The sequence below is a fragment of the Anarrhichthys ocellatus genome, unplaced genomic scaffold (assembly GCF_004355925.1).
Source record: "Anarrhichthys ocellatus isolate YVR2014 unplaced genomic scaffold, GSC_Weel_1.0 scaffold72, whole genome shotgun sequence".
Taxonomy (NCBI): domain Eukaryota; kingdom Metazoa; phylum Chordata; class Actinopteri; order Perciformes; family Anarhichadidae; genus Anarrhichthys; species Anarrhichthys ocellatus.
Window position 1 is genome coordinate 198,366 of NW_022280102.1, and position 13,859 is coordinate 212,224.

The window sequence follows — 13,859 nt, forward strand, 5'->3', positions numbered from 1 at the left end:
TGTCCATTTTACCTCTTTGCTTTTTTAAAGAGGCTTAATCTTGTTTCAGATCATTTCCATGACAGGAGCAGTTTAACACTTTTTCTTAGCCTCTAAGGCGTGTGCCAGATGCCCTCTTTTCTTCACAGGGGCCCTCATATTCAAATGACAGCAGCTGGGAAGTGCTTTGGTAAGAGGCAAAAGAGTGGGCAGAGACTGGGGGAGTTTTTAAGGATGTAATGGGGTGGGGGTGTGAGTTTGTTTGGCCGGTGTATAATCTGGCACACGTCTATAGCAGGGAAACCCCAGGGCTCTCAGTCTTTGATCCACATTAGCAGTGTGAGGCCTGCAGGCTGGGGGTTTGCCTGGCCTTTCAGGGCTGTGAAGGCATAGGAGAGAGAAGCACTGCGGGTAGGCGGGGGGGTGGCATGTGGCTGGAGAGACAGCAGGTTGTCTGCCCACAGGCAGTGATGCTGCAGCAGGGGCCGTCGTAAGGGAGCACACATGTCACTCTGTGCGGCTGACATTATTTTCTTTGTTGGTCATGTTGATAATGGATTCTGCCCGTATTCACTGCCAAGATGTGATTTTAAACAGTATGCTCCCACATATGCTGACCTTGGCATTTCAAATTGGCTGGCGGTGAGAATTTTGTTTTATTAAATTCATATAGAGGCTACAGTACTGTCAGTGCTGCAGCGAAATCTTAATGCTGCAGAATACACTGATATTTTAGACAACAGTATGCTTCCAACAGTTTGTTAAAGTTCTTGTTTCAACATGACAAAGCCAGGAAATGCTTTTCTTTATGGAGCTTTGTGTGGAATAACTTTACTGGTCTGACTCAACACCTATCCAACACCTTCAGGATGAACTGGACCATTGAAGGCAGAGCCAGGCCTTATCGCCCAACATCAGCTTCGGACTTCACTAATGCTCTTGTGGCTGAATGGGAGCAACTCCCTGCAGTCAGGGGGAAAAAAATCTTCTTGTCTTCTCAGGAGAGCAGAGTGTTATAGCAGCATGTTGACGCCCACTATTTTGGATTGAGATGTTCAGAAATCTCAAATGGGTGTAGTGTTTGGGTGTTCCTAACGTTTTTGTGTTTAAATGCAGTTGTTGTGAGTATCAGTGAGGGTCGTTCAGAGTGAAACTGTCACACAAAAAAAGAGAAGTTCCTCTTTTCAAGATAAATAAATCATAACGCTCTCACAGGATTGTTAAAACAAACTGCATTCTGGCAGTTAGACGGAAATTCCACCGAGAGGGAAAGTACAACCGTCCCTTTATTGTGCACAGTCGTTACTCATGAATCTGTGTTGCTCAGGGCATGATGACTGAGACTGTCCCCAGAGGTCTAAGGAAACCCTAGAGGGTCAGGAGACGGGACGCAGGGTACGCTGCATATGAACGCACTTGTCACTGTAGATCGTCCTCACAGACATGGCTCAGGGTAAAAAGAGGAAACGAGAGCATCTGCGGTTTAGTAGCCACACTCTGCCCCCTGTTTTTCAGCTCTTACTAACATTATTTGCAAAAGATAAAGAGTATGTTACACATTTTTTGGCATCAGTTATAATTGAAGCCCCCCCTAAGTTTAATAAATTGCACCTTTGGTTGTAAAGTGATAGGCCTAGTTTAACATTACCATTACTTTGTCATACCTTCCAGCTAGTTGCAATTGTCGCATCTCTACTGAATCAAAAGATCATTTCATTCATTTCATTCAAATCATACAAATAAAAACATACTTTCTTACTTATTTTGAGTGGTTTTGAGGCCAGCAGAGTTTTATGTATCAAGGCTTTGATATATTTGTTTTGCCAGGTCCCCTGATGTGCAGTCACCATGGGTGTCCTTGAGTAGCATGAGTTGTATTTGATTCAGATGGCCAAAGCACATGAAGGCACTGGGAAATATCAGGAATCATAGATATTTACTGCATTAGCATGAGCTGTTTTCAGGGCAAGTCATTCTGTACTAGGGTGGATTTCAGGAGGGAAAAACATCTGTCTGTCCATTATTCAACTTAACACACGTTGGCCTGTACAAAGCTCAGGTGGTTCTCTGCGGTCAGAGAAAGACAAAGAGAGACCTTCAAGGCGTTTATTGTTTTCTTAACAAAAACGGTGCAAGATCAACACCTTGTGGTAGAATGGAGAAAGGCCACCGTCCCTTTATTCCTTGAATTAAGATGGCAATAATAAACTTCACACAATTCAATGAAAATGTTATAATAATAGTGATGTTCTTCCTGCAAAAGAAAATGAAAGAGAATATTTTTTTAAATCGTAAGAAAATAATTTAGAAACAGTTGAAACATTTTGTTTTTTTATCATGATTATTCAGATAATATATACTGTATATATATATATATACATATATATGTTTTAATTAAAGCCAGAAATAAAAGTGCAGACGTAGTAAATAGGTTTTATAGTTATAAGCAATGTAAATATAAAGACTGTGTGCAGGTTTTAACAGATAAGATCCGATAACTAATAATCAGAGTTGAAATATACAAACAAACTTAAAATGTCTGTGTATGTTGTTGAGTTGTACGCCATTCTAATGGCTTTGTATTAGGTTGGACTAATCAAACCAAACAATGTTCTAATCTGTAGTGACTCAGTTTCTGCTCTGTTCAGTATTAAGTCAGGTGCATTTATTTTGGTTCTCCTTACGCAAATACATTTACTACATAACTGCACAACCTGTTTGCATTGGAGTTTATTTATTTTGTAAGTACTGTACACCTGTCCACCACATATTATAATATATAAAAAAAAAAGATTGCTATATCTTATTTAACTCATTCACTATTTTAGGTTTTAGATTACATTTTATTCCTCCGTGTTTTATTGCTATGTATTTGTATGAGCATTGTTGGAGGGAGCCTGAGAACTAAGAATTGTATTGCCAATAACTGCTTCACTGTAATATGACAATACGACAATGTTTGATACGACAAAAATTACAATAAAGAAACTTGATTTATTATGATAAATGATAATAACTGCACTGGGATCAGGGGATAAAGGGCTAAATTAAGATTAGGGCACACTTCACATCCTCCAGAAGATGGCAGTAATGCAACACTGAGCTACCTTTAACCCTAAAGAACAAGAAGAAAAACATCATCGTGGTATTCATTTCATTAAAACTGTTGTCTTATGGACCGCCTGGCATCTTTCGGAAGTAAGTATCGGTATTATTACTACAGCTGAGTGTAACTGCTGCAGCTTTTCTCTGAACATGTCGCTCCTCTCCCGAGGTATCTGTGGATAACGGCATCAGCTCCACTGCAGCTAGCACTGCTGTGCTAGCGTTAGCACATATAGCGATAGCTGTATTTGCATGCCGGCGCATTTGTCAGTCTTTGAACATATGTTGTCGCTAAAACAACACATCGTGTGGTTTACTGTCGGATAACTTCCAGAAACGATAGCTACGAAGCGGAGATAGTTAAACCTAACTAGTTAAGCTTTACAAGCAGCGTTAGCATAGATAGCATTAAGGCTAACGTTACCGTTTGATGCAGCGGTTTGTTTACAGCCGAGGGTTAGCGTTTGCTCTGAAAGACCACTGTACCAACAGCCTTGTGTAATTTGTAAGTGATCAGTTTAGCATCGTAGCTCGTGTTTGTCTTGTTAGTCGGTGTTTAAAGACTCATCGTGTTGGTTTCAGATGATCCTTTTGATAAACCACCATGCAGAGGTTGCTCCTCTCATCTGACTGAGCCTTACATCAAGTGTGCAGAATGTGGACCCTCACCTTTCTTACTCTGCCTCCAGGTGAGTACCCAGATGGTATTACTGCTCTTGTTTATTCACGAACTGAAATGAAATGCTTTTTTTAAAAAAAATTTTATTTCAGTGTTTCACCAAAGGATTTGAATACAAGAAGCATGAGAGTGATCACAAATATGAAATCATGGTGAGTAGAATAAATACAAATGTTTGGCACATTCAGCCCCTCACCACACACTTACTGTTAACCCTCTCTCTTTACTCCCAATGCAGACATCAGACTTCCCTGTGCTGGAGCCTGGGTGGACCGCACAGGAGGAGATGTCCCTGCTGGAAGCAGTCATGGACTGTGGCTTTGGAAACTGGTGAGTGCTTTGTCACTGTCAGTTTCTTGGTCGATCATCAAAGTGTTGATACCAAGATCACGGCTGGTTGAGGCTAAAAAGACATCTTCACCTAACAGTCCATGTTTGTCTGGATATTACGTTCCTCCCTCGTATTTTCCCCCAATTTTTCATTTTATTCAACTCAAATTTGTAGAGCGACTGTGACTGACTTTTAAGACTTGTATTTTATATTATATTATATATTTATATTATTACTTGTAATGTGAAAAATGTTTGACATCACGTGACGTAAGATAATCCTTTGTTAGTCCCACAACGGGGAAATTCGCAACTACAGCTGTTTGCTAACATGGAATATAAAATGTTTTGGCTTGTAGGCCAAAATGTGAATTGTCTAAATCTAGTTAGTTCACTGCTCCTGGCTGAAAACTAACTAATGATAATGCTTCAAGACTTTTCATCATGACGTTGGTCTGTAGAGCGTGAAACCTTGAGTGAAAGGCCTTTCCAGTTATTATTTTGATGACTGAAATACATTTCGTCCACATTGTACTGCACTGCGTGATATGTATAGAATATTTACAACCTGGCGGATTTAGTCATACACCTTTTTATTTGAGCTATTGTTGCACGCTAACACTTTCTATTTGTGCCATCTGTCTCCTGCAGGCAGGATGTGGCGTATCAGATGCGCACTAAAACCAAAGAGGAATGCGAGAGCCACTATATGAAGAATTTCATCCACAACCCGCTATTCTCCTCCACCTTGCTCAGCCTCCGGAAAACAAAAGACTCATGCTTTGCCGAGGGCGCGATTCCTTTCAAACGTCAGTATCCCACATTATCTGCCTCCTTTGCTGTCGCCTTCCACTAATGTTACAGCAAGAACAAGACATTTCATATTGGTCGGTTCAGTTATGTGTTGCCTCCTCCCAGCCATTAGCCCTGTATGCCTTTTAATATTAAACTATATTCGGATTAGGTTTTGAAAATGACAGCAGCATTGATTATGGGCCTTCAGAGCAGCCTAGAGATGAAACTTCAAGCCTGATACTGACTTGTTGGACAGACGGAGTTGCTGAGTCAGGAACTTGTCTCAGTTTCCAGAGGTCTCAAGGTCTCCATCTGTCCCAATGTTTGAGAGCTCGACAAACATTTCACTGTCATGTTCACGCAGCAGGGAGAGGAACTCTTCGCATCTCTCATATTTCTTATGATTGCTGTACGTATTCAAAAGGCTGACTTCTTGTTTTCATACACACCACGGAGGAAATGCTGAAATGTTATTGTATTTTCCAGCCACCGATGATCCTCCGCGGCCTACATTTGACTCTGTGCTGTCTCGGGATATGGCTGGATACATGCCTGCCAGAGCAGACTTCATGGAGGTGAGGGGACACATGCGTCCTGTACTTCATCATCTATGTGTGCTAACATAGCCTGTCAACATGAATAAAGAAAAGAAATGGCCACTAGATGGCTCATTACTAAAAGATATTGAAACAGGGACACGTGCTCCTGTTGTTTTTTTGCATTTGCTTTCACTCACAAATTGTTTTTGAATATGAGCACCTATACCTGGGATCGTTGATCGTCCAACTGTGAAATTCAAACCTTCAGATTATGAAAATGATTTTTCACTGTCCTGCTAGGAGTTTGACAACTACGCAGAATGGGATTTGAAAGACATCGACTTTGTGGATGATGATTCTGACATCCTACGTGGTGTGTGGAATCTAAATAGAGTTTTATTTTTTATTTTTTTATTCAATTGTTTTTCATTTTGGAAATTGAAGATGGTGTGAACTACAACTCATGTGTGTGTGGTTCTATTTCAGCACTCAAGCTTTCAGTTGTTGATATTTATCATTCAAGACTAAGAGAGAGACAGCGAAGGAAAAAGTAGGTCATTTTTTTTCTCCATTAAATGATGAATAATCGGTATTGATGCGTTTGGCGTCATGTAATGACCGCTGTCTGTCACCAGATGGCACTTTAGGCTTCGACATTGACCTTTTGAAGCCTCATTCCCTGCAGATTATTTTTATGCTTTCGGGTTGAATGAATGCATTTCATACGAAATTAAAAACTGCTATCTGTACCTTCTTAATATTAATGAATTCAAATGCTAATATATTTATCATTTCTGAACTGTATTATTATTTTGTTATAAGCACTTTAACAGACACGAGTCCTGGGAGACTGGAATTGTTCAGCAGAGTGATCCTAATTGCATATTTAAGCTGGTTTTTTTCAGGCTCTCATTACAAGCTACAGCGAGTCATTCAGGTGCAAGCAGAAAGGTCTCATGTCACAGGTGTTCATGATGATGGCAAAAAGCATAGCATGGCAAAAGATGTAATACGTGTCAAAAGAGTTTACCACACTCTACCCTCCTGTTAAGGTTTACTGCTGTTCATACCAGTGAATGCTCTGCATGCCAAACTGACATTTTGCCCAGCTTTTGGCAGGTAAAGACGGCACCTTCACAGATGTAACGTTTGGAAAATGTTTATTAAAAGCCCACAGAATGTGTATGTTATGTATTTCAGAAAAACAGTAATGTCTCTAAAAACACCTTTGCTCTAATGTACATTTATCTTCAGAGCTGAAACACTTAGTGGATCAAAAGAAAAATAATCAACCGTGTTGATTGTCAACTAAAATGTCCATCACACTTTATACCAATAAGGATAGACTAAATAATAGAAACACCTGCCAGTAAAACATGATTCAGCTCAACAGTAGCACAAACTACGTGCTTCAAAACGATCACACGGTTTAGTTGAGTCAACAGTGAACATTATAACCTTCAAGAGGGTAGGAGGATTATTATCCAAAGACTGTTGTTAGACTGGAAAAGGTTTTGCCAGGTGTACCTAATAAAGTGGCAACTGAGTGTACTTGATTAGCATAGGTTTCGAACAGTTGGTCAAGAGGAGGGATGAAAGTAAGGGTAGTTGCAGCCCCAGTTGCCTTGTTAGTTTTCTGTGAAATAAAGAATTTGCATTTGAAGGTGTTAGTCAGAATCTCCTCCACCTTCAGCCTATTAGCTGCCATTCTTGGGGTCATCCACAGTCAACCCTTGCTGTAATGGATCCATCACTAAATCGACTTTAATGAGTTTGTGCTCCCCAAGCACGGTGGAATGGCATGTGTTTCCTAGTTCCCTCCTCTTTCCTTTTATTCCTCTACATTTCACCATAGCTGCTGTGTACAAGATGGGTGTATTTATGGGGTTTTTAATGCCATGATGACTTTATACACTATACCAGCCGAGATAGCTGCATATGGGTAAATGCCGGGCTTAATGTTGCAGAGACACAGCAATCAAAATATGAACTTGCATAATAATAAAGCTGCATCTTGATTTCCCACAGGGTCATCAGAGACCACGGACTGATCAACCATCGGAAATTCCAGAGTAAGTCCTCTTGTGAAACTCGTCTGTGACGGTAGTCTGATATCTAGCAGCCAAATCGCTGCTTAGGGTTTCTATGGATGCGTGCGAAACAACTGCAGCGTAATAACCACCGTTAGCCTCCGTGGCCCCTCGGGGGAGCTCACGTGTGGCAAATGATGGAGTTCGTATTTATGATCGAGGCTGCGAATAGTCTGTTTGCCAGTGTGCCTCGGCGTGATTGCTTCACTAAGAATAGATCCCTGTGTGGTGAGCGCTGCTGCCATAATGAATGAAATGCAGGGCTCTTCTTTTATTGATCCGCTTGTCAAAGGTTGGATTTTAGCTGCGAGCACAGTAATGTAATTCTTTGGGGTTTTTTGAGGGGGGGGGGGTCAGACAGCGAGGATCCACACAGCCCATCGTTACATCTCCACCTGTTGCTGTGTGAAATTGTCTGGTTTGGGAGTTGAAGAGTTCTCGCCTCATGTTTTATTTATGCATCCTCCAGCCTCCAGTTAGCCCTCCTCCCTCGTTTCCTCCCTCCATTCCCTTATCTCCCCGGTCTTTCAAGACAAAAGGGGAACTCAGAGTAGCTGCAGAGCTGCAGACTGGTTGTCATGGAGACTGTCAAAGTGTGTGTGTGTGTGTTTGTGTGTGTGTGTGTGTCACATGCAATAATGGAGGCAGTATGGGAGCCCCGGGAGGCTCACAGTATCATGTCTCAGTAAGTGCTGGAGGCACATTGACCACCGTTGTTGTTTTCAGGGCAGCAGTCTGTCTGACGTCCTGTGTGGACTCGTTACATTCAATCGTTCAGGTGTGTTGTTTTGTTTGTGTGCAGCCACACAGAAGTCCGGTTTTGGTGTCTGTGTGTCCACTGTTTTGTTTAAAACATGACTTCATGTTTTTCGCCTGAGATGCCAGCTGCTCATTAGCACTTGCATGCAGGAGCCCGATGAAGGAGCTTGACTTACACACACAACCACTCCTCTCACACTCACACAACAGCTTTCCTCTCTGGCTCTGACACTTGTCTGTTACTCAGCAACACGGGCGACGCTTTGGGACGCACACAACCAGCTCTTCAGAGAGTGTGTGTGCATGAGTGTTGAGTGAAATGCTTACGAGTTTCTCTTTATTGCAGCTAGGTTGCTTGATCTGATAGTTTAATACATGTTCTTGTTGTGCTCTTAAATCAGGCTCTGAATTCATAAAAGAGAGAAAATCTAAAACAAAACTGAATTTAAAACATTTGGCTCTGACGTTGATGCAGGTTTCAGTACAGCAAAGTAAAGAAATGTAAAAATAAAATCAGGAACTTAAGGTTAGAATTAAAAGTGTTCAATAGAAACAACATGGGTATAAAGATGATCTGCTCGCATACTAATGAGCAGGGGTTGAGCCTGCTTGGCTGCTTAGCATCAGCATGTTGGCATTCAGCTCAAAACACCACCTCTGCCTAATCACAGCCTCTCAGAGCCGCCAGCATGGCTGAAGACTGAGTCTTGTTAAAAGGTGAGCGAGGATTGCATGAGTGAGTCTGTCCCACGTTGTGCCGTCTGGTGCGTCATAACCCGGCCATGCAGTCTGATGCGCTGACTGACAGCTAAAGCGAGCAGATAATCCATAGCCGTTGGCGTTAAAAACTGCAACAACAATATGTACAACGGAGTTTACAGAGGAAGTGGAGTTCTGTTTGATATATTTCTACAGAGCATCGTGTGCACTGATACCAGGAGGAAAACACAATGTACAGATCCATACAATCTGTTCTGTAAAGATCAGTATGCAGTGCAGCCACAGAAGGACTTTGATAATAGATACTAGTTATATATTATTGACATACATATGAATCCAGTGTTGAATCAGAGCTGGTGATAAAGTAAACGGTGCAGTTTGTGGCAAATAGAAATAATCTAAATTACTGCACTTCTTCCTCAGATGCACAAAAACATCACATCAGCCATTGATGTGTAAAAGTATCTAATTTCTTTCATATTTCTTGTTCTATTTGTTTGTATCTTCTTCCCGCTCACTTCTCTCCTCCCTCCCTCTCTCAGTGCTGGAGCGATGTTACCCAAAGGAGGTGCAGGAGCTGAATGACGTCATGAGACGCTTTGCCAGAGTGGTTGGACCGGTTGAACACGACAAATTCATTGAGAGCCATGCACGTTAGTATCTGTCCGAGTACACACGGATGGGCTAGTTCATATAACCAGTCCTTTCTAAAGTGCCCTTTTTATTAGATTCCCAGTATGGTTTTATGTACAAATGGGTGACAACTTAAAGGGGAAACCAACATGAAGTGTCTCAGTGAGATGTTGTTCCACTATGACCAGAACAGCTTCAATGCTGTAGATTCTCCAAATTTCTGAAACAGTTTTTTAACAAGATGTTCGTTCATTTGGAGTTTTGATGATGGTGAAGATTGCCGTCTAAGAAATGTATCTTAACTAATTTATTCTGTTTTTGTCCTAAAAGTAAAAGTTTGCCATTTTGGGATACAGGCCTGTTTGTTTTCTGGTGGAGAGTCAGATGAAAGATTGACTCGTATATCTGTCCATTAAATGGTAAGCTTCAGCCAGCAGCTGATTGGCTTAGCATTGCACAACGCTACATTATTCTTTTCCCATTTTTGGTGTTTTTATATACAAAGTAAAACTGCAATCATTTTATTTCTTTGACCAAATGGGGAGGCTGCAAGAACAAGTTGAGGCTTTGTTTCTGCTTCTACCTGATAAATGAAAGTCCAATGTTCCCTGGTCTCTACCGACTCCTGAGGGAGATAAATGGGTTTTTAGCTGCTAAATGCTCCACTTTGTTCACCAGCCTGAGCTTTTTTTGCATCCTTCTTCGAACAACAACGAAGCTATGAGAGCAGTGAGAGTGAACAGTAAAGTTGTTGGACAGACTAATAAGCTGTGTAACCCTAACCCTACATATGCTAAAAGGCGAGACGCACTATCCAATGACGTATAGTTATTGGTCAACAACATGCACCCTGTACATGTTTGAATATTGATCGATTGGAATTTGTATGAACTCCTCTTGAAAACAGAGTGATGCAAAGATGCTGATTCATTGTGTTGTATGAAGTGTTGAGACTCAAGCTGTGGTTGTGAGAGACTGAGTTCACGTAGTTCTCTTCTTCAGCGTATGTTCATATTTGCCTTCATGTCTTTTTTTTTTTTCCTCTCAGTGGAGTTTGAGCTGAGGAGAGAGATCCGCAGGCTGCAGGAGTACAGAAAGGCCGGGATCAAATCTTTCTGCAGTGAGTTTAGTTTGACCTTTTTCATTCCTCTGTTCAGCAAAACTTCATTTTTCAAAGTTTCATGCGTAAGCAGGGAAAATGTATTTATATTCAGATTTGAGCTGAAGTCTTTATTTGGAGTTTGGCTTCAAATTGTTTAATTTGCAGCGACTCTTTGAATCATTTTGGGGACTTCTAATGTTTGGCTAGTGTGTTGATGCATGGCACACCAAGGAACTGAATATTTTATTGAGCTGCTATATCAGCTGCACAGCATTATTAAAAGTCATGAATATTCCCTTTTTACATCATGACTAATTTCAGTAAATGAAACCTTACTAAATCATTAAAAACAGAGTCGTCTCACCTGGAAACTGCCCGAGTATTAGTCCCCGCTCCCCCTCCCCCAGAACCCATTGCGGTCTCTGCTGACCTCTCTGTGTAACCAACTCTCAGGTGCCACGGTGTACGAGCGGTCGAAGCGAATGCGGGAGGAGGAGCGGCGGAAGCGGACCATGTTGTGTGACGTGCTGCAGTACATCCAGGACGGCAGAGCCTGCCAGCAGTGGCTCAGCAAACAGGCTGCGATGTGAGACTTTCTGCTTGTTATCCAGCGTGCAGTGGAAGTGCTGCTGAGGTCACACTCCTCGGAGACGCCGACCTCCGTCATCGCACTCGCACACAGCTGTTCTGAGACTAATGGAGCAGACGTTTATGCCGCTGTGCAGCCTACTTAAACCTCCGTCTCTTCGGTATTTTTAGTCTTTTTAATGATCGTTGCTCTTTGGGTGGTATCCAAGTTCCTCTAATTATTCCACCATGAAAAAAAAAATCTTGTATGTGATGATTCATGTTTTTTGGATGAGGATCCAAGTGAGTGTAGAGAATAGTGAACAAAGCCCAGAAGAGGTGTGTGTGTGTGTGTGTGTGTGTGTGTGTGTGTGTGTGTGTGTGTGTGTGTGTGTGTGTGTGTGTGTGTGTGTGTGTGTGTGTGTGTGTGTGTGTGTGTGTGTATAAATAAGAGATGCTAACACTTGACTTTGTGATTACAGAGATGCTGGCATCACTCCAGCTGTCACAACAATCACAGTGTCGGGTATGCAGCCTCTCTCCACCTTTCCGTCTGTACTCCCTCCTCTCTGTTGCCTTTGCACGGCCCCAGGCACAGTCGCATCAATGCAGACGCTCCTCCATGAATACACTCGAGAAATAGGCGCCTACATGCATATTTATCTTTCTGTTTTTCCCTTTTTGAACTGGCGGCCTTTCCTTAACCTCTAGAGCACAAATGGGAAGCACGCTCCCATGCGGCTATATTTACACAATTTTCTCATCGTAAATATTTGTTCCCCTTTCGCCTCCGAGCAGAGGAATTAACTGCATGTTGTCAGCCTGCTGTTATGTTATTTGTAGTGCAGACCAACACTGGGGTGCTGCGAATGTCTGTTTGACTGTTGTTGAATTTGTGCTCCACAGCAACAGGTAGGCGGAGCGCCCCTCCTCTTAATCTGACTGGGTTGCCGGGGACAGAGAAACTCAACGAGCGGGAGAAAGAGGTACGACCAGCCCCCCCCCCCTTATCTGTGGCTAAAGGGCCATACAGAAAGGCTTCAAATGAAGTAGGTTGTCTTATGTGTCGCCCAAATACTTCTAAAAGCAAAGCGGCTTTTAATTGTACAGAACGGCAACAACCGTACGCGAGGCAAGAATCTTATCCCAGATGCATTGAAGGGATTAATAGGTGGAGACGTCTAGAGAGGTCATAGTTAGTTTTGCAAGGAACATTTCTGCCCATCCACAGCCATGCTAGCAGCTCTGTGAGGCTGCACAAAGAGCTAAATGTCAGAACACTAACACGCTCACAACGCTAACATGGTGATGTGTTGCAGGTATGATGTTTACTATGTTAACCATCGTAATCAAGTGGGTTAGCATGCTTACATTAGCAGTTTGTTGGTCATGAACCAAAGTATTGGACTAATTCAAATGTCGGCCTACAGATGGCGCTAAATGAAAAGTCAGAGGATCAACAGAAGTCCGTATGATTCCTCCTCTGGGGATCATGAATATGAGTAGATAATGTCTTTACAACAGTAGTTATTTAGATTTCGGTCTGGACCAACATGGTGGACGGACCGACATTGACGCTTCCTCACACCTGGCCAATTTCTGCATACAGACAGTCTGATTCAGAAAGTTATAAAAGTCGGTGCTCTCAAACTCCCTCTATTCCACCAAGACACTGCTAGATTGACAAGCATTTTCTTTCAAGCATACTGAAGCCTTAAATAAGACATTGTATATGTTTTGCAATGTCTCTCACTGCTTGCATTTGTTTTGTGCTTGTAGTTATGCCAGGTTGTGCGTCTGGTGCCGGGGGCCTACTTGGAATACAAGCAGGCCTTGCTGAACGAGTGCAGACGGCAGGGTGGGCTTCGGCTGGCACAGGCCCGAGCGCTCATCAAGATCGACGTCAACAAGACGCGTAAAATCTATGATTTCCTAATCAAGGAGGGCTACATCACTAAGGCCTAGGAAGCTTTCATTGGACCACAGAGGAGAGTGGATTGTGGTCAGTGGTTCGTGTTTTTCTAATCTTGTAACGTTGTAAGCCTGTGTTATGTTAGAGGTTCAGATTGTTGCTGCTCCTTTTTGAAATTTTGTAACATTTGTAAGGTCTGTTTATGTTTTTGAGTCTAAAATGTATTAAAATGGCAAATCTCATGTAATACTCTGTCAGAAGAACAGGGGCTCATGCTAAATGAGGATGTATTTATTTCTCCTGTCATAAAATGTTTATGAAATAAAGAAAAAGATGCATATGCTGGTATTTTTAATGACACTGAATTGGCCGTACTGTGACAAACATGTCTGGTAACACTTTATTTTACAGGCCCCATACGTTACTCGTGATTAGCTGTAAATCAACAGCAAGTTTTGTGTAAAGAACGCTGTGATTTAATTATAAGGGAAGCAGAGACTGTTCAACTGGTACCTTTTCTAATGAATTAATATCAGTTAATTCAAATTATAATCAGATGATCCTTCAGTCAATGCTCAGCTAAAGATGAAATGTTTGCAGGCGAACATACAAATATAAAGTTTTCAACAATACATTTACTTTCACTGGA

General features: G+C 41.9%; 1 protein-coding gene across 1 annotated transcript; it reads left to right on the forward strand.

Annotated features, from left to right (window-relative positions):
- The first annotated feature begins 3,064 nt into the window (after positions 1-3,064).
- tada2a (transcriptional adaptor 2A) lies at positions 3,065-13,548 on the forward strand. Its single transcript, XM_031873617.1, has 15 exons — positions 3,065-3,177; positions 3,667-3,773; positions 3,856-3,915; positions 4,002-4,093; positions 4,745-4,902; positions 5,375-5,463; positions 5,728-5,800; positions 5,914-5,977; positions 7,456-7,499; positions 9,539-9,649; positions 10,678-10,749; positions 11,185-11,317; positions 11,781-11,824; positions 12,205-12,284; positions 13,078-13,548. The coding sequence occupies exons 1-15, from the start codon at positions 3,153-3,155 to the stop codon at positions 13,261-13,263; spliced, it is 1,338 nt and encodes a 445-aa protein (XP_031729477.1). The 5' UTR covers positions 3,065-3,152; the 3' UTR covers positions 13,264-13,548.
- Positions 13,549-13,859: the final 311 nt, after the last annotated feature.